We start from the raw sequence: 22,130 nt of genomic DNA, 5'->3' as shown, positions 1-22,130 counted from the left end.
AATCCATTCTGTTTATTTCATGGGCTATGCAAACTCATTACTTGCTACTTTACAGGTACATGGAAGTTACCACCTTCATCCAACAGAAACAAGTGTTTTTATAAAAGAAGGCCTGGCTTCTGAAACAAAATCCTGTGTTAAAATTCCACAATGAGCTCCATGCTGGAAAAGTCCTCTTCCCAGAGAAGTTGGACATACCCTATTTCAGAGAATTAACATTAACGTAAGACTAAGTGCCCATAGAGCATTTACTTTCACTTTTAATTCTTTCCACACCCTACTTTTTGTTCCAATTTAAAAGAAATAGAATGAAGTGATAGTGTTAAGTGTAAGCCTGCCAGTTATATACTATTTCAAGAAGTATTTTGTCACTGCTACATAATTCAATGAAACAGGCTGCCAATCAACTGCAAAAAGCTTGCTTAAACCTTTTCCAGCTAGAATTGTATTTAAAGTGAAATTGCCCACTGAAGGGTAAGAGAACAGGAGGCATATTTTAAAATAACTGCTCACATGTAAAAGCATGTTTTTTAAAACACTTTTTCAATTATAGGGAAAATTTGAATACTTCAACTACGTAACATCTCTGTTACTTTCTTCAAATGAAAATATATACATTACCATGCCATGGTCAAAAGTGAAAACACCAACATCACGTCCATGGTGAATGTGATTTCGTCTGATAATGGGATTTCCATGGTTTTTAACCCAAATCCCTGCTAATGCATTATTGGAGATCTCATTGTCCTCATATATTCCCTGGAACATAAATGTATAAATTAAGATGGGAATCAAGAACAGTAAACAATTTTTTCAGAGTAAAGAAACTGATGTCAAAAAATACCTGTGCATGGTCTGTAATATAAAGTCCAACATTTTCACAGTCGCTGATGTTACAGTGCTTGATAGTAGGACAAGCTCCCTGGCCACTAACACATACTGCAGAGCCAACTGGAAGAAAACAGTACAGTTACCATAGCTTCAAAGCATGACATATTTATAAATAGTCTGGCAGTGCTTTTGCAAGAAAAGTTAGTGTGAGCTGGCATGTTAAAAAGATTCGGCACACACAGAGCAATGCGTTGCAAGCCACAGGATGAAAAACACTAAAGTCATAATTTTGCAGGTGCAGAAAAATGAGGTAGGAGTCACTTAAAAATCACTCCAACCAAGGTTACACAGCTGAGTATGACTTCCAGACTAGACAACAGTTTGCATAATAATTCATGCATCTGAAAGTTCTCACTCATTTAGTTCTCTACCTTAAGCCCCCTGTATACTGACAGTTCACAACTGACACAGGACGACAGATATGTAATAAAATTCTATGCTAATTACTACCTTATTTTAGTTCCCTTTCAACTTTTGTAACCCAGTACCTCAAAGGCCCTAAATAAAGAATAATTTTGTGGCACACAAAGTCACACTAACTAAAGATGAGCAGGAGACAAACAGTTCTCTACTTGAGATTGTGCTACCTATCAGAAACCAACAGGTCTCTTCTCAGCTGAGTTTCTAAGCTTCTTGCTGCAGCTCCTTGGATGATTTCACCAGAAATTTATTCAGATTTATTTCACCAGATTTATCCAGAAAACAAACTCTTTTCAGGCAGCTAGGAGTCAAACTGCTCAGGACTTCATCTGATCAGCTCAATTCCCTAAACTCCAAGAAGTATGAAAACATCAAGTTCTACAGCCACTACAAGTCAAAGGCAGATCCACAGCAATTTCAGAAATTTAAGACTTCATCTCAGGGTATCTGGCCTATGTAACACACACCTTTCCTGCAATTAAAGATCACTAAATCAGCAAGTCAGTACATGCACTATTATTAAGTTTTCATATTACATTCTAGCATAGTACCATAAAGACTATACTTTAATAATTCATAGACTCATTTACACTGCTTTTTTTTTTTTTAACCCTAAAGAAGTTATTGTGATTATGTAGTATGACCTTATGAATAATACGGGCTATAATAATTCCCTGAATTAATTCCTGCTTCAATTCTAGTAGCAGGAACTTCAGAACATATCTTTTAGAAACATTTATTTTCGATTTGAGTATTTCCAACAACTGAGAAACCACCAAAAGGCTTGTTAGCTAGAGTTGTACCCTGGTAATTTGCACTTTAATTGCTCATCTGAATTCCTCCAGCTTTAGCACCCAATGAGTTCAGTTACTGGTTCTCTTTATACCGGTGTATGCCATACCAAATGCATACATGTATTTAGTGCAAGCAATTTAGCCCTTCAGCCTTGTCCTTAATAAAGTAAAAAACTGCAGTCAGTATGTTTTTCTGCTTTATCTTTCAGGAGTTTTCACTGAACGACTTCTAAATTTTCAATGTGTTGCTATGGTCACCAAGAAAGAGCACTTTATTCTGAATCAGGACTAAGCAGGGGCGTAATACAGTCTGTACTTCTCCTCAATATTCCCACAGGTATAACTAAGGATCACATGCTTTCTTTTGGCCACTCAACTACCCAAGGGCTCACATTTAGCTCTTTACCCACAATGACTTTAAGCTTTTCCCAGTAATACAGGTTCCTAGGAGAGAGAGACATCACTTCAAACTAGGAATAAAAGCAAGTTGTGGTTATAACTTCACGCTTGTCCACACTAGTGTGAATATTGTTTAAGAGTCTATCTTGCAAAATCCCCTGGTTATTTATAAAATCCTAAGTCAAGAATTCATCTTTGGAATAGGTAGGAAAAGTCATTTATAATTACCCTGAAAGCTATTTTTCATCTACTTAATGTGCGCTCCAGGAATTCTGTAAAATTCAAATGTTTTAAGGCACTATATGCTGAAGTAAAATATTTTCAAGGATCTATATAACTATACCAGGCCTGCTATCTTTTTTTAGTCAAATAGAGTAATAACATATGCTAACAATGGGATGCAACCATCATAATTTTCTGTAAATACACACTAATTTGCTTTAATAATACATTTTAAATTCTTGATTGATCAGACCCCTGCATTTACTACCTCATTATTCTACCCACAATCAATAGGCAGAACCACTTGCCATACTTCATCCTGTTCAGTCTCAGCTATGTCCCACCCTCCCCAGCAACATACACCATCTCAGCCAGGTTTCAAGTTAGTGTTCATGCATAATAGGAGCCCAGAAGATTTATTGGCCAGTTCTTTTTAAACTCCTGCATGATTTTAGAAAGTCTATTTTTACAGCTGTTTAACTTCATCCATGGTTACTGTCAAGAGTGGAATGTATTTCATTATCCCTCTAGGGTATGAGCACATTTATCATTTCTGTCTATTCTCATTAAATATGGAACAAAAATTACACAACACTTCGCCATTCAAATTCTTCCATACTATGATGGATCAGCATTACTGCTAAAACTCCCTTTGTTCCCCAAGTTAAGGCACAAGAACTGCCTCTTCTAGACAGATGTTATACCTTGTGTTATTTATCAAGTGCTTTTGCTGAATAATGGGGTTATTTTGTTGGGGTGTTTGTATTCTGGGAAGAAGTCCCACAGTTTCCTAAAATTTGTAATTTCCTATTTATATTAATTACTAATAACTTCTCATTTCTTGTATTTCATAACTGCTTTCACTCCCCCTTCCTCTACCTCTTTTACAAAGGAACTAGATTTTTGAGAACCCAGTGTGATGTTCTAAAAGCATAATTCTACCATATTTGTTTATTTAAATGAAAGCAATCTTTATTCTGACTCACTTCATTGGACTTCATTATTGATAGTGTGAAATTGGTCCTTTTAGAGTACCAAGCATATGTATTACTGGTTTAGGATTTTGCTTACTCAGTATGATTGCACACATTTAAGCAATAATTTAAAATGGCACATTGCCATCCACTACTTCTTTTGTCTGTCAAGGTGAGGATTAATACAAGATTTCCTCTACAACAGATGCAACAGGACCTCTAGACCCAGGATCTTGCAATTTAAACTTTATTTAAAAATATTTCAAAGATGCTTTGGACTGGCAGCAAGAGACTTCCCGCTTAAATCATTCATACTTACATAGCTCCATTACATATTACACACTAAGAACTTCACATGTGACATGATATAGGAATATGCTTCAATGCAATTAGGAGCTCTACGGAAAGGGTATCAAGCATGTGCTTGGAAAGACATTTTGAATGCTCATGGATCAGGATTTCAGAGATGTTACTGACGTGGAAACAGTAAATGCCTTTTCTGGCAGACTGCCATTCTTTCTCCCTTTTTTACACACAGTACTTCCTGAGGAGATTACAGCAAGGCTTGGTAAGATTTAAAAAGTCAATTGAAATTAATAACCAATAAGTGATGAGAGCAGAGCCTACACACAACCTCCAATATTGAACAGAAATTTTAACTTCTGAGAAGAGAATCAACAATTCAATGCAGCAACCATTCATAAACCCAGAGTACCAAAGAGGGCAAAAGTCCCATATTTTCAGTATTCTGCAATGAAAAGTGGTAATGAAAAACATCAAAGCTTAATATTAATAAAATGTTTTCACAAAAACATCTAGACCTACTAGCTTATCTATAACCATGCTTCAATATGAAGTCATGCAGCTCTTCAAACTACTTTTATAACTAAGCTGAATGTGGTCCAATAAGTGCATCTAATTCCTCTCATTTTTTCTCAGGCTTCCTAATACTGGCATATAGGAACTTGCAGAACAATTTTTCTTTGTATACTCGAGCTTCCCAATATCTAGCATTAAACAAAGAAATCCAGATACTGAGAGCAGATAGCTGTCTTCATTCTGCTTTTTCCAGTTCCACAGATTAGCTGATATGTCACCAATAAACCAGATGGTGAAGCAAAGCATGGAGCTGCCCTAACCAAAAGTGAAGCAGTGTTTTATAGCCTGAAACCTCCAAGAAAAAGCATATCTTCCTCTACAAGACACAAAGAATCCTAATAGATCTTATTACAATTCCCTGCTGAATTCCCTTCTCCCTAGTTCATACCAGAAAAGCAGTTTTTGTATCTAGTTGAAAATCTCCTTGTGTGCTTGGCTTTGTTGAGCTGAGAAACCTTTGTGCACAGCCTGCTGTGTACACCCATTCCATTCCACCAGCTGAACTTAGAAGTTCATATTGCCATTTCCATGCAAAGACTCAGTATATTAACTTGCCTGTACCTCTCCTTTCTGACATTCCATTTCATCTGGTTATGGCCGAACACATTTAACTTGGCATGTCTTGTGTCCAGGGATGGTAAACTGCCATGTCTCCCTGCCAACGTATGAAGTGCTGTCTGACTGAACTGCCATCCAGACTCTCACTTCCACTGCTCCTGACTCTAGACTACCAGTGTTTCCCAAAACAGGCAGCATAAGTTGCTCATTATATCTGATGGTGAAATGAGTGTAAGCTTTCCACAGCATGCATTTCTTCTGCCTGTCTAGCTAGGAACTCATACTTTGAGCACGTCAAATCATTCCACTCTTGACAGGAAAGTGAACTTTGATTAGTAGTTACAGCTCCTGACTGTTTTAATGTCATCAACCCAAATACTCCATATTGGAATGAACCCTATGTTAAAGCCCCATGTGTGCCTCCTTCAAATGCCCTCTCCTGCCAGCTACAAATATATATACTACAATCATGTAAGTTTATAGGAACTGTTATTTTTCATGTTTTAACTATCTGCTTAAGGAATCCAAACTGATTCAAACAGAAAAACAAGTATATATTTTCACAAATGTATTGGACACAAAGAAGTCACAGTAGTAATGTCACTCCAAGGCAAATAAGGCTTGCAGACCTGTACTAAGAACATGCATCAAAAACCAAAACATGCCAGCAGTGATCATAACCAATTTGTGTGCTGCTAGTTTAGTAACTCTAAACAGTGTTAATTTCAACAAATAAAAAGCCCACTAACCCGTACAAGTACTTCGAATAATACAGTGATCTATAATTGGACTGCAGTTCACTGTAATCTCTAAGCAGTGGTGTGCATTGTGGTGCTGAGCAGATTTGTCATCAGGGTTGAACTGAAAAAAGAAGATAAAACACAAATGTTTTATTTATTAAATTAAAAATGAAAGTATTAAAAGCTCTGATGAATTTTGAGATTCTTACCCTGATTGTCATATATCCAACATAGGCATCTTCAGAACCCTCCATAAAAACGAAGGTGGAATCTCTAGTGTTTTCTATTATAACTTTATCTGCTACTTTTCCAGGTGCTGTAAAGAGGACATTTATAGAAGTCTTAGTTTATGTCATTGAAAAAAAAACCCTCAAAAGACAGAATTCTGTTCAAAGCAGCAATGGAAAATGAACACTATTCTTGACACAGAGTCTTCATGTCAGAAGAAATTTGAAACAATCCTTCAAAGACAATGAAGAAACTAGTCTTTAAGACAATCATGCATCAATTTAATATCTAGTCTCATGACAAAAATATTCTCTAGCTAGTTTTTCACTACCACGTATTATGAACTGAGTTAACAGATTAAACATGGATATCAGTCTACAGGCACTGTAATTCTGTTACTAAGTACAATTTACTTTGGTATTCTAAACCCTTTTATTAAACACATATATTCCATCACTAATTTTAATAAATTTTAAAAACTACTCAGTAATCTGATCAAGACCTACAAGTCACCTCCCTGCACTTCTCAAATGTAAAATTCAGTTTTGAATTGATGTCCTAATTCTTTAGGATAAAATCTTATAAAATTAGATCAAACTATACTTCTGAATGTACAGAAGGTTACAAAATGGTTAATTTTCAAGCTCCCATAATCTGCAATTTGATTTCCTGTGTTAACAGCAGGGTTCTCCTTTATCCTTAAGTCAAGGGAAGGAGATGTTTACATTGGTATGGCAATAGCCAGCAGAGGGAGCAGACGTTAACAACAGCCTTACATTGATATAAACTCAATGATATTCATTCACAAGATATCAGATTCAAAACTGCACATTAAATATGCAAGACAGAAGAAACCTTCCCCAACACATAAAACATAAATATGGAAGTTTCTCGTATTTTAACAGATAACTTATCCAATAGCAATTTCAAACCATTCCCCACTCCAGACACACAAACATGACAAGGTATCTGCCCTAAATTCTGTGTTTTATTGAAGAGCCTATGCAGAGGATTTCTCACAAGCAGATCTTTTTCTGTTGTCTGTTGACATTAGCACAGACAAGTGGTATGTCCTGTTCTTTATCACTCAGGCAGATAGGTGCCAGTCAGAATGAAGCCACATTTACATCATTATCCAGCTTGTTCTCACTATCTAGAAGCCAGATCTCTGCTTTCATTACTGCAGAGCTGCAAACATTTTAAAGGTAGTCTAGCTCTTCTTCACTTTGTACCAGATAACAACTAAAAGAGGCTTTGATGAGGATTTGTATCATCATACAAAACATTTTTCTGAGGCCTGGTAACGATATATATATTCACCATGGTGCAAACGTGCTGGCATATGCACATCAGTAGAGCTCAGCCTCTGGGGAAGAATGGAACTATAGTTTTGTAGGTGAACCAAACGCAGAAAATAAATTGAGTCCTTAGTAGAAAATAAAATAGCCCCAAATCAATATCAGAATTTAATTCCCTCTTTGGGGGGCAAGGTAAAAATGCACTTCACATTGGATGCTCTGAAACACAGAGAGATTTGTGGCATTGTGCTTGGAGGTCTTTGTCATGCACTTGAATGAGGTTTTCTAGGTATCTCCTTCCTCTCAGAACATGAATTACCTTACAGGTCTCTTAGTTCAGAAGGATACAGAATGTCCATTATGTGAACTGCCAATTAGTTAGACCACTGCTCTTAGATCCCCCTCAGGAAATGGCTGAAGAGGGACAGGGGCTTGCTCAAGCATTGGTTTCACTCTAAACATATTAAAGAAATACTCTGCAACATCCTACTGAAACTTTGCAGAATTATTATTCAGAAAAATATCTATATTTTGGCTTAGACCACTTTAGAAGAGACAAAACAGTGTAAGAAAAAGAAAAGAAAGAAAAGGCCCACTAATTTAATAATCAAGCAAAAGAGAAGACTCCGTGGGGACCTCATAGCAACCTTCCAATACTTGAAAGGTACCTGGTAAGAAGGCTGGAGAACTGTTCACAAGGGCATGTAATGACAGGACAAAGGGTAATGGTTTTAAGCTGAAAAAGAGTAGATGAAGGTTGGACATTATAGGAAAGAGTTCTGAATATGAGGGTGATGGATCACTGGACCAGGTTGCCTAGAGAGGTGGTGGAGGCCCCATCCCTGGAGACATTCAAGGTCAGGCTTGATGGGGCTCTGAACAATCTGATCTAGTGTGAGATGTCCCTGCCTATTGTAGGGGACTAGATGACCTTTAGTGGTTCCTTCCAACCCAATATATTCAATGATTCTATATTTTCCTTGAGTCTATTTGCTGAAGTCTAAGTGTTATATTCCATGGGATCAGAATTCACACTCAGTTTAAGGACCAATATGAGACCATCTAGAAATTATTTAGGAGGAAGTCTAGAATAAGGGACTGCCTGAAGAATTAAGTTAACTGGATGTTGCCCAATAATTCTTTTATTCTTCAAAAGGAATAAAACAATTTCACCTTCTCATGTATTAATAGAAAAATAACTAGATTCTGCATGAAATAATTGTGACCCTGTTCAATCATATCAGGCAAAAAACAGAGGCCCTTTTGGATCTTGCATTCTGTAAGATAAACAGCAAAGAACAGCTCTAAACTAGTCTAAAATATAATTTTGAATTCAGAGATGCATAATGGGTATCTAAAGAAGAGTTCAGGCATGTGAAAGTTGTCTTGCAGTCAAAATTAAGAAATAGCTAATCATGACAGTCTTTACCAATTTATGTTTTTCTATCCTTAAAATTACAAGAATTATTCTTATTGGTTTTGTTGCTTTTTTTCCTTGATTGGAAAATCCTTTGATAATCCCATATTCACTTACTTGCACATTATTTAAGTCAAATGGAAAATAAAGGGGAAAAAATGAAAGCTAAAATACAGGAAAAAATACAGTCTCAGATAAGGATACATCTGTAAAATTGCCAAAACTTGGCTATTAAGGGGATAGACCTCGTATCTTTAGAGAGATGAGCACTCCATAGAAAGCTCATAATCCTGCAGTCATCTGACACCCTCTCCCCAACCCTGGAAAATACAATTCCTTTAAGAAATTCATACGTATTTCTGTCCACTGAACCAGATGCATCAATTCCCTTACAGGATCTCTACTCTTGCTTCTTTCTTGACAGTTCAGATAAGCCACAGTACTAATAATACCCCCAAAGCCTTCCTTCTGAACCTGACCCCTTCCGTGAGATTCAAGGGGTGAAATAAATAACCCCAAAATTAAACAGAACAACAAACCTAGAATACCAGGGATTATTCTCTAAGAACATTTTGCTTATATGAGAAAGTAGAAGCTTTCTGAAAGCTCAAGGTATGCAAAGCTGCCTTTCTAGTAATGTTTTGCTTCTTCAGAAGTCAGCAGAAGAAACTATTACAGAAATTTGAGTGGGACTGCAGAGAGATTTGGTGCTGCCTTAATCCCACCCTTCTGAAAAGCACGCCAGACCGGACACAGAAGAGATAGGTCTCCAAGGCTTAGTGGTTCACTTTAATTTGTTTTCTTTTCTGGAGAAATTAAAATGGACTCCCTCTACAATGTCACTGACCATTCACGGGAGAAAGTCTTGAGGAACTGAATAGTCAACAGTGCCAGAAACTGAAATATAAATACATCTAGCATATCTGAATTCCTCTTGGAGGTTTTGCTCCCCAAGACAGCTATTCTGTATGAAAAAAACGCACAGTGCAGATCCTTAAAGAACTCTAGTTAGGATAATTGTTTTTCTGAATAACTTAATTCCAGTGGAAGGGAAAGCAGAGGTCCTTTCAAAACTTAAAAGGAGCCAGAGAACATACAGAAATTCAATGAGGTATTTAATATACCTTTCCAGTTTCATCAAGTAATTAAAAAAAACTTTATCTTAGAACAGCACTGATCCAGTTTCTTCTGGATTTTAAACACTTCATGAATATGTCTTGCCCTATTTGTCCTGGTATCTATTACTGTCATCCCCTATCTGAAACAGAAGCCAGGGGTATTCTTTTGTTATTTGTTTTAGGCCATGTCTGCATCAGTAAGCACTGCAGCATAACCAGAGTGGTAATACAGAATGAAACAGTGCTGAGGATCAGACATCCACATCTTGTGTTGCAGGACAGGGATGGCAGAAGTGACAGACTTTGGACTAGTCCTAGCCTGGTCTCTCTGACTGAACATACACCAATTGCTAGAGAGCAGGAGAAGTACTCCAGGAACATATCTCTTAGATTAGTCTCATCCAAAAGGAATCCAGTTTGTGCTCCAAAACCTCTCCACAGCACAAACCAAAGCAGTTCAAGCGGGGATGTTCAGGATGTTAGCTTCAGAAACATAGTAATGAACTGACAAACTAACACACTAATGCAGCTGCATCTTGCAGATCTGCAGAGACAAGTTTTAAGACGAACACTGGAACAATCTGACTGCACTGCTCAAAACCCTTCTCACTGCCAAGGCTGCAAAACCCGGGCAAGAAGTGCCAGAGTAGATTTACTCAAGAATAGAACAGTTGGCAGTAGGAACAGATGGACACTGAAAAAGAAAAACTTTTCAAAAACAAACAAACAAGAAAACAAGAAACAAAACAAAGAAAATAAATCAACAAAAAAAAAAAACAAACCCAAAACAACCCACAAAACTCACCCAAAAAACCCCCCAATCAACCAAAAAAACAACAACCCAGACAGACAGTATCTCAGAAAAAGCAGGTAACAGGCAATTCACTTCTGAGTCACCACAGGAACAAGTCTGAAACCTCTCAACCAAGATCTCTACCAGACATTATGACAGTTTAAATTCTTACCATGCTATCATGCTACTGGGGATTAACATGCTCACAGTAGGGACAAAAAAACTAGCAGCTCCACAAGAACCACAATTTGCAGCCAGGACTATTATCTTATAATAACTTCCTAAATATTTTATATTCTGAAAGTCATATTTTCTTCCCCATAAAAGTTCTCCTTTAGAGGAACAGTTGGAAGACGAACAGAGAAAGAACCTCCAGTCTCAAAACCTTTCTGCTGGATGCTCTCATTTCCTTCCTCAAATGCAATTACATTGCTGAACAAAATGGGACAGATACTAATTTGGGCTTGCTCCCACTGCTGGATTCTACTCTGGAGATGGGTTATATATAACAAATTTCATAAGAGCCACCTGAAAATTTCAGCTGCAGTCATGTAACTGAGTATACTCTCTGAAAAATTTAATTTTTTTTCTCCTAACAAAATAAAAAGGTAACTTATACCAAGAACTAACAAGCAGACAACAGTACTTCAGTCTGAAGCATCATCTACTTTTTAGTTAGTGACACTTGTACAGAAAATACTTATTTATGATGAATAAAGACAGGCATTTATCCTGAATATTTAATACACCAGAGTATCCTTGTAATTAAGGTAGAAATTAACATAAGACATATTGTGAGACAAAAGTGCTCTTAGTTTAAATACCTGCACCAATCATGGTGATTGGAGATTCTATATATATCCATTCATCAGTATATATACCAGAGTGAACAAAGATAAGTCCATCAAAATGAGCTTCCTGAACTCCACCAAGAGCATCCTCAATGGTGTCATAATACTAGAAGAAAAGGCACAAGTTTAGATATAAATATCTATGCAAAGGTATATATATTTTTTTTTTTTTTTAAGAACTGCTTTAGAAACATACCAACATATTTTCTCTTCCTTTGTATCTTGCAGGATTACTGTAGAAGTGTTCAGCAAAACCTGGCTTTACATGCGCTCCTTTGTACTGAAATAAGGAAAATAGTTTATGATAAGCTTGCAGATAGGTGAATCTGAGTGCACACACACGAGATCAACTAATTCCCTAATTAACACGCCAATCAGCTTGTTCACAGAACGGATCCTATTCTGACCTCCTCCAATTTGAAATGGCAACATAAAAAAAAAAATCTGAACCTACAAAAGTGATCAACTAAACCAAGAGGTTACCTATTTACACAGCCAGAAGCCTCTGAAGTGACCAAAAAGCTTTGTGTACCTTATTCCGTCCACAAGAAGATGTTCTTATTTCCATCTTCTGGCTTTCTAGCAGCTTGTGACAAAACAAACTGCATTTATAAGGTGAAGAAAAAAGAATCCTATACCTTCATGTTTGATGGAGTACTGAACAAAGAAGCCAAGTCAAGTATTTGTCCTCAAAAAGCTTCAGAATTTCATTAACCAATTAACACACAGTATTATATAATACACTCACCTTGATATTTATTTCCCTTACTTATATTGTTCAAATATCACGCCCAGCCATTCTTATAATACCTTTGACACTTTGGTTTTGGATCAATCACATACCTTAAAGGAATCTTGTTTAGATCCAGTCACATCAGCTCTACATCACTATTTAAGCTCCAATAATATTATCAATATACCGTTTGTTTGCTAGAGGAAGATGAATACAAATCTGATAACCAGCATGCACACTGGTTTAATAATATATGACAACAACAATGTATTTGAAGTTCAGTTGTGAGACAGACTATGACAATTTCTTCCACAGAACTGCAGTGATGCAAAGCACAAGGTAAACCCAAGATAGAAGAGCTGGATGTTCAACTACTCTACCGTGATGTGTGCCCCTAAAGTGTGCCTCAGGATGGGAAATAACTTCAGATATCCCCCTACTGCATAATGCAATACAAGGATCTCTCTAGTCCCAACATTTTATTTAAGTCTAAAATCAAAATAATTACTATTGTCAGCCACATTTCAGAATTTGGAGTCTTTACCTTTAAAAACCATCTTTAAAATTGGAATATAAATGAATACTACTGTTACCAGTTGCTGAAAGCTTTCTTTCCAGGGATTTGGATGTTCATATTCTTCTGGATTAATCTGATAAAATTTTCCAGGTTCAGGATGCATCATGGGACGAGTGTATTCAAATACTTCCATATACAACCGTTTCCTGTGCAGAAGCAGAAAATAAGTGTAATTCTGATCACTCTTGTATTTTAATGTAGCAGATCAAATGTCAAAACCAAATGTTTTTCCAATAGTATTTGCCCGTTTGTTACAGTGAATTAGATCAAGATCAGTAACAAACACTTCAAAAAACAAAAAAACAAAACCACCTAAAACCCATGGGTTTTTTCCCTTCTTAAAAACTATAGATTTAGAACCCTTTTATCCAAGATCTCAATAACCCAGGAGTAGGGCAGATTCATATGAGGAAAAATAGCCTGTGTATCCAACCATTAAACAAAACAAACAAAAATCAAAAGAACAAAAAAACCCCCAAACAACATCTAAGTAATACTAGACAAAACTTGCATTTAACATTAAGAAATGTGTGTTTCTTTTGCTTCATGTAAAACAAATCTCCACAGAAGTCTGCGAAAGGCTAAAGAGAGGAAGAAGTAAAAGAGTGACTACTGAAGGAATACCTGTTTTTTTAAAACAGCCATTTTTAAACTAGTATCTAAACTACTAGAGAATCATAATATACATACAATCAGATATTCATAGGTGACAAATAATGCGCAAGGAAACTAGACATATTAAAATACAATTGATTTTAATTCAACTAATTGCAACTAGTATTTCAATTTTTCTATTGTACAGGCATCTCACGCAGCACATGTAATAGTTCCTAAGATACTGAGGAATAGCTTTTCACTTACCACAAAATTGGATCATTAGCAAGTTCACTGAAGCGTTTACACACACAAGCTGCTCTACAGAGATCCTGCTCCAGCAGGTAGGAGAAGATCTTTAGAACCACTTCATCTGGTAACTTCTCCTGAAGGTATTGTTCTGCAGGTGCTGCTATTAAACAATAATTTACATAAGGTTGACATATTTAACCAGCCCAAATTCTGACCCAAAAAGATCACTAACTTGGTGTTTTAAAGATTCCCATGTAAATTGCCAATTATCTCAAAGCAGTTTGGGGTGTTTTGAGTTTTTTTCTGTTTTTCAAAAGTACATTTCATCTAACGTCAAAAGAGAGGTAAATGTTGACTTTGGAGTCAGGTAGAAGTTATATAGACTTCAAGTCCTCTTTCAAAACTTCTTATTTCACCTTTTTTGTTGCAGGAACCAACCAGCATACCACTGCAGACATTACGTAGTCTACTGTGTAGGTTCCAGATATACTGGCTCCTCATGGCTACTACCTTCATTGTGGTTCAATTAACACACATTATCCTATTATTGTTGTTGTTATTAATTATTTAGTCCCAAAGTAAAAAATCTCTGCACATGTTTTCAAACACAAAATAATTTACTAAGAAATAGTCACTGGAAAAACAACTAGTAAAACTTCCTTGTTCTCCAACAATGAACACATTAGGAAAAAGGATATCTGGGATGCAGGAAACCAGTAGCCAGCAATAATTCTAAAGTCTCCACCTTCCACTCCTATTTATTCTCTTTTAAAACGAAGAATCTAAGACAGTAGAAGTGTTAGCTTTGTCAGATCTTGTACTTCTTAGGAGAGGTCTGAGAAAGTGGTGTATTGTTATGCGGAGACACAAGCGCACAGGAGACACAGCAGTTTGTTAAACCTCTGCTCTTGGGCACACATGCACTCTAAGTATAAGAGTTCATACAGGAAACCCACACGTGTAGCTTGTGTTTTCATGAGACCCTTCAGTAGCAGGTGTCCTCACAGCAGGGTCACGGAGTGTTCACAGAGGTCACTTTGGTTATTGTCTTTAGGATCCTTTCTCAAGCAGAAATAGAACACCTTCCAAAGTTTAGAGGATTTGTATACAAGGTATTAAAAGCTCCTGCTACATTCACAATGCAATTACAACCATTTAATGTCCCTTGCATTAATTTTTTCCTAGAGCCGCTGAAGCTAGGGAGCAACAGAATCATGACTGTGGCTACTACAGGAAAACTACTAAAGTCACCCTCAGAAAAATGACCTACTCAATTTGAGGGACTACAATTCTGAAAAGCAGTTTCCATGCAAGATTCCACACCAGAAAAAGAAAAAAGTCTCCCTTAGCAAATAACGATGTTATTTGTGAGAGTAAGATAAGAACTGCAAAGGACCAGAACTGTGGCTTTTAGGAAGATGCTAAACTGTGGTCTACAGAACACATCACCAGAACCTGTGTACTGAGAACTGATTAAAGCTGTTTTTCTACAGTGTCATGTGTTCATCATGGTCAGACCAGTTAATAGAAATTCTGAAATATTACTGACTTTGCAGTAACTTTCCTTGAGCCTGTTCTCTGTTGCACCATTGTATGAATGTCACCTTGGTGATTCAGAAATACTGATTTCCTCTAAGATGCCAGGAGGGCGTTTATCGAATTGACTGTTGGCTGCTCTCAGCCGTTAAACAGCTTACAGTCATAAGCTATATGAACATGCCACTTTTAGCCAACCAAAACCTATGCTGTACAAAAGAGACTGACTCTCACTACTCTGCACACTCATAGCTGTTTCCTCCCAAAGAATCCTTTAGGTTGGTAGCACTGGTCATGGGCAGAATAAACCAGAATTTTTTTTTCCTTATCCTTACCCATTTTCCTCCAAACCTCTCTTTTATGGATCAGCTCCTTGTAGCTCACTGCAAAATACAGAAGTGCTACCATGGATACAAGACAGAAATTAACGTCCAGAAGCTAGCCAGGATAGTTCCCTTCAACAGCAGTATCATTAATGCCAGATTAAAAACTTACTTTTATTCAAAAACTTTAAAAGCAGGCTGAATCCAGTAAGCTAGCAAAACTAGTAACAAGCAAATATTCTGCAAAAGCTCAAGAGACACTTGGGGTGCCCACAGTCTAAGGAACACACCCCAGCAGCCCATTAGATGAACATGGCTGGGCACCACCAAAATATACTACATGCACAACCAATGTTTTTTCAAAAGGTGCTTTTGCACTGAAGATATAAAGGTTCCTTCCTGTGTCAAACAGGCAGCAGCAATTCATTCGACAGTCCTAACTACCCTTGAAATGCATGACTGGATAAGTGGACGTGGCTTCCAAGCTCTTTTTTTTTGGTAGCTTTCCAGTTAGATGTGGGGACATAGTCTTCTACTGTCCTACAAGTTGAAATGTGATATTGTGAATGCAAGACAGTAAATTCCCACAAGCTTTCCAGAACCCGTCTTCCTCCTTTAACACACAAATCCCTGAGGCACACAATCCAATCTTCTTCCTGAGACTATGAGTTACTTCCTTTAACAACCTGCAGAATTTTTTTTTTCCTTTAACTTTATATATGTTAGCACCTTGATAATTGCAGAATTTTTTTTTTCCTTTAACTTTATATGTTAGCACCTTGACAATTTTTTTTTATTGAAGAGGGAAGTTCACTAGGTTTGTGCCTCACATTGCTCAGGAGTTCATCCTATCATTTTTCTTCCTAAACTCCATCTCAAAATGAAAACTGAAATCCAGATAAGTTTCCTTACTGCAATGGGCAGGGATCAACTTTGAAAGTGTCAAAAACTTCTTGCAATTAAAAAGAAGGAAAAAAAAAAGAAAGCCACAATACATGTCCCCCTCTTATATAATTTTTCAAGTTTTTTTTACTTGGAAATTTAGGCACTACTTACAAAAGAAAGATTATGACTGTACATGTGTTTGCTACCCTCATCCACTCTTATACAAAATCCTGCAGAAGGGAGAGATTTTATTTAAATTGCCCTTCTCTGCTCAATGAATAAGGAGATCACTTAAGATTACTCCACTCAAATCACTGATACAGTGATTATGAGGTACTATTCTCCAGTAACATTTGAAAAACTAATTCACTTCTTAAAGTGAAGACTTAAATATCCCCTGGGTCCAAGATAACCCTATGCTTTTCTTCACATTTTGAGCATCTTCTACTAATCTGTTAAAGCAAGGATGCATTCAGTATGTTCATCCTCCTAGTTTACAAAAATAAGCTGAAACAGTTTTGGAAGGTTTGTCTGGTCACCAAGTCAGAAATACTAATGTACTGCTATTCCTGATGGTTTTATGCCAATTGACAAAGTGAAGATTAAGTACAAAAGACATACTCTTAAAAAAAATAATATTTAAAAAGACAGCTTTCCAAGTAAGTATTAAAAATAGACAAGAATCAAAATAAAAACAAAGTGCAAGAGGTCATCACCAGCCTTTACCTTTGCCCTAACATAAATGACAGTTGAACTATTTATGATTTGAATAAAGTGTTAACATACTAGACAACTGAAAATGAGAAACACAGCCGGTTATGTCATTCTGTTTCCACAGGATATGCATGAAGCTAATTCGGTTTCAGTTGTGATCTTTTAGTAGACAGACACTAGTTTAGTAATACCAAGACAAAGGGTGGGGAAAGCTGCCTGAAATTTAATTACCTTCTTTGTACAAAGTACAAGAATGTCATCCCATGAATCCTGAATTGTAAATTATGTCTTGTATTGAGACTTTTTTGTTCATTTATGTGGAGAAGATTGAGACAAACAGCTTCTGCTCCATAAGGATGCATTTAGAAAAAATACTTTCTTGTTAAGAAATAGAAATGCATCAGAAAATATAGTATGCGGTGTTCTTGGAAAAAATATCTTCTAAATCAATATAAAAAATAAAAACACTAAAACGTAAAAAGGCAGTAAGTCCTGTGAACTATAAGCTGCACATGTACCTCATGTATGGAACATTCTAAGCGTGATACAGTAACCTAGAGACTCAGTATCTACTGCAACTCTGTAGTTCAGTGAAAAGAAAGAAATTACTTGTTTCTGAACTGCAGTCTTCCAAATATAGTTAAAAGTCAGCAAGAACTGCCCAGTATAAAACAGATATGCAAATGTAATCATCTTAAAGAAAGAGAGGAAAAACCTACCAGTAATAAACAAAAAGGAAGATTACATAAAATTATTTATACCCTGGACATTTACACTTAAGGTAATGTAAGGAAACAGAATACACTGAAGTTAAATCTTTCTGTAAATCAATAAGTATTGTATGAGCATATGACAAACATTTGTATTATAAGATCTAAAAGCTCAAAATGTTTTCTACAGATGTCAATCTATCGGTGAATTTGTCTTCTGCCATGTAGGGAGCACAGCTCCATCATACCTTTCTTGTATCTATATTTTTGGTTTCTTCATCTTTTGTCCCTCTACTTAAGACTTCAAATGAAAAACTATTTACATATTTTCTATAGTGTGTTGTTTTCTTATATTCTTTAATATTAATTTTTCTGTCTCAGGACTGAAGAACTCATAATCCACTGCAGAGACCACTGGAGAACAGGGTTGCAAATAACAGAAAAAAACACGTCAATCTTTCTAAATTCCAGCATGGTGTTCTTGAAAGTATCCAAGACTGGTTTTTTTCCCCCCTAACAGTTTGAAACAGTCTTTTGTAAGCAGCAGTAATTCTGCAATCAGTATTAAAATAAGGAATACTCTTCTTTTTTCCAACTTCTGGTTCTACTCCAGTTGGAAACTGCAATTGACTGGCATAACTTCTTTAATCTCTGCCTAATTTTCCCCAACTCCAAAGTCCACACAAGAAGGAATGGTTCTCCACCAATACATTTTCCTATGTTTCTAGTCCCATGCCTTCATTTCATCTTCAGTTCTAAAATAAACAGTGGTATGTTCCAGATGAAAACATACAATCTCTGCTGATTACAATCCAGAAAGCCTCATGCTTACAACCTAGTCACAACAGCCATAATTATATATGCTAGCAAAAAATGGGGGGGGAGAGGAGGAGAGGGGTGGGTGTGCAAATCTTTCTGCAATCACTACTTAAATTGAGAGGAGTATCTCAAAAACTCAACAGGAAAAAAAATAACCATCCACCCATACTGGGAATGAGATGAATACAAAATGTGTTTGCTTGATAGATTGTAACTGGTTTGAATACAAACTTAAAAGTAAAATTATAAAATCATTGTTTACACTTCCTCTGATAATTCCATGCTGGAGAAGCCTCCACTATCCCCATAATTTACCCACATGAGCTCAAGAATGTAACAGAAGAAAGGTGCAGCAGAAGTGTGAAAAATTCATTTGGAAATTAGTGTAATTCATGCTATATTTTCTACCACAGGATTCAAGTAATGTTAGATACCTTCACTAAAACAAGGTGGTGAATAAAAGTATAACGAAGAACACATCAAAAGTGAATGACCTTGAAGAAAAACTAAGAACTGTTAAGAGAAACCAAGTCTGTGGCAAGAGGACTTTGAACAAGGCTTTAGATATTGAATCAGGAAATGGAACTAGAAGTAAAATGGCACAGATTTATGTTGAGTTGGCTCTGGCTATGTCAAGAATACAGAAGTGAGGTTAAATGATTCTTAAACAATTGGTGAAATCAGGAAAAATTAATCTAAGGGGGATGGGAGGGGGAATCATAGGGGGAAAGAAACAAGTAGCTTGAAAGATGGAACCTACACTACAAAGGTGAGAAGCCAAGAGCAGCAGACTTCAACTAGAGCAACAAAAAGGGACCAAAACCTTGTGCCAGGTACTCAGTTTTAATTCACAATGCTAGAAGAAACATGGACTAAGCCAAACAAAAACTAAAAACCCCCAACCAAACAAAATAACTTCCTACAAAAGCCAAGAAAAGCAACAGAAACCACATAAATGGGAGTTGGCAAGCATTGGTGTTGATTTTCCAAGGAAAAACAAGAGCAGATCTCCTGGAACTAAAAAGTGTGTCAGGAGACACAAACGGGTAGCAGCAGGAGAAAATGACAAATGAAAAAAGAACAAGTAGGATGTGTGCCTATATCTGTGCATATATATGTGTTTTCACTAATGAAAAAACATGTACACACAATTTAATAAACATGTATTGCATCTACGTGTTTATTATACAACATAAATCTACAGTATATATGTGTGAAATCTATGTACATACAGGGTACATCTATGTACGCAGGTATATGTGTGTATTTTTTATTTATAAACACACACAAACTCTCTTCCTTTCTCCACAAAAAAGTCCTAAAATGACATACCAAAACTACCTCTAAACAATATACCAGAACAATACATCAATAGGAGAAATAGCAAAAAAGTCTAGTCAGGAGTACTGACAAAAAAATAAATAAATCACAAAGCAACATGCATTCAGTGAAGCAGGTAAACTGAAGGATGAGATTCTAAAAATGAGATTAAAATAATGTTTTCAAATTTGAAGTTCAGAACAAGCTTGTAGCTAGTTTTTCACTACTGTTTCTTAGTTGGGAGAATAGACAGGAAAAATAAGTTCCAGGGGTGGTGTGTGGGTACATGTATGAAGTTAAAATGTCTTCACTCCTTCTCCCCCATCCCCTTTTAAATAAAAAATTATTACCTGATAAATCCTGGGATTTTCCAGATACTCTAGCACGTTTAGCTCGGTGACCAAAGTTTTCAGTAGCTGAAGTGGAGGCACCCTTTAATGAAATAAGTATGAATCAGTTAAATCATTAGGTAACCTATGAAAAGTACTGATCAACTTCCTATTCTTGAAACAGTTAAAGACTTACTTTACAATTACAAACAAACAAAAATTACCTCCATACTGCTCTTTGTAGGGCAAGCTGTTCTTTTAGGTAGAAGAGTTTTTCTGCGAAGTTGGTATGGACTATTTTGAGCACCAGGACCAGATTCTTCTGCAACCATATCTGCAGGCACATCATCATCTGTCAAGAAAAAAAGAAACTGGTTAATTAAAATTATAGCTTTGCTTTATATCAGAAATACACAACAGGAATTTTCAGATAAATACATCCAGTCCAGATGATGGGAAGAAGTGTTAAATCACAAAAAACTTTAAGTGAAAAAATCGGAATATACACGGCATACATGAAATTACATGAGAAAGTACACATGAATTAACTTATGTTCGCCATATGTCCACAACAGTTATACAAAAACATGTTTAAAAATACAATAAAACCCCAAAAACTTAGGCTTTTGGTGTCTCATAATTCACTGTGCTAATTCCATCACCTTATTAAGTCAAATATTTCATCTAGAACTATCAGCGTAATGGGGAACACTGGAGTTTCAATTATTAACCAGTTGTTATCAAGAAAACCCTTAGAAAACATGGCATTTAGAACAAAACTTAATGCAGCGTTTTCCCCAAGCATTTCAGGAATAGCCCAGGCCAGCATACAAATCCTCCTGTAAAATGGAGGTAGCTTTAAACACATACAATGTGTTTGCCTAAATTATGCTTAGAAAAGTAAGAGTATATTCCCTCCCTGCCCTTTAAAAAAAAAAAGTGCATAAAGTGCATAAAGTGTGATTTTTGATGTTCATATATTTATGGAATATACTCCAAACAAGCAAGGAATACTTATCACTGAATGCCCACAACTAGCATTACACAATTAAACTACAAGAATTTAAAAAAAAACAGAACAAAAATAGTATATAAAATAGATTAAAACCAGCTCCATGTAAGTATAAGGTACACCTTCTGCAGATGCTTAACAGTAAGAAAACAATATTTTACTTCCTTTTCATTTTAACTGCTTTTTGTTTTTAAACTGAGTCAACCATGACATAAAAGTAATAGCCATAAAAGTAACACTGTAGAATAAGCAGTTTTTCTGAATATATTAGGGTGAAAAGAGACTAATGTAAAAAAAAAATTAAAAAAATAAAAAAACCCCCACAAACAAACCAAACTCCAAGACATAATTTCTCCCCTTCAAAACCAGTGTTGGAAAACCAAAGAAAACCAGCTCAAAATAAGTTCCCTTACATCTCAAGATCTTAACCTCATTATTTTCCTACAAGTTTGGTTTTTTGTTGTTTGGTTTTTGTTTTGTTTTTTACATGAATCTTTAAAAATTGCATTTGTATAGGTTTAGGCATATCACCATGAAGAAAAAGCTATTTCAGCATCCTGCTACTTTCCTCTGGTCCAAATTTCTCTTCTACCTTAGCAGATTTTCACAACCTGAAAACCTTGCCACATATCATAAACAGATCACAACACTAAATAGAGAACATCTAAACAGAGGACAGAAGCTGGTAAAAAATGAGCTGGTGGAGTGCATGCAACTTCACACAGCTCAGGGATCTGGAAAGAG

General features: G+C 36.2%; 1 protein-coding gene across 1 annotated transcript in view; it reads right to left on the bottom strand.

The window, feature by feature from the left end:
* FBXO11 (F-box protein 11) overlaps positions 1-22,130 on the bottom strand; it is a 65,863-nt gene that overhangs the window by 16,455 nt on the left and 27,278 nt on the right. The window contains exons 2-11 of the mRNA XM_010004982.1: positions 20,599-20,726; positions 20,396-20,477; positions 13,754-13,898; positions 12,909-13,038; positions 11,779-11,862; positions 11,556-11,688; positions 6,087-6,193; positions 5,887-5,998; positions 845-951; positions 622-759 (exon numbers count right to left, since the gene is read on the bottom strand). Coding sequence (XP_010003284.1) covers positions 622-759; positions 845-951; positions 5,887-5,998; positions 6,087-6,193; positions 11,556-11,688; positions 11,779-11,862; positions 12,909-13,038; positions 13,754-13,898; positions 20,396-20,477; positions 20,599-20,726 — 1,166 coding nt within the window. The remainder of the gene's footprint in view (positions 1-621; positions 760-844; positions 952-5,886; positions 5,999-6,086; positions 6,194-11,555; positions 11,689-11,778; positions 11,863-12,908; positions 13,039-13,753; positions 13,899-20,395; positions 20,478-20,598; positions 20,727-22,130) is intronic.

Source organism: Chaetura pelagica, unplaced genomic scaffold (genome assembly GCF_000747805.2).
Source record: "Chaetura pelagica isolate M959 unplaced genomic scaffold, ChaPel_1.0 scaffold8, whole genome shotgun sequence".
NCBI lineage: Eukaryota > Metazoa > Chordata > Aves > Apodiformes > Apodidae > Chaetura > Chaetura pelagica.
The sequence above is the reverse complement of the archived record's forward strand: the minus strand, read 5'-3'. Positions and strand labels throughout refer to the sequence as shown.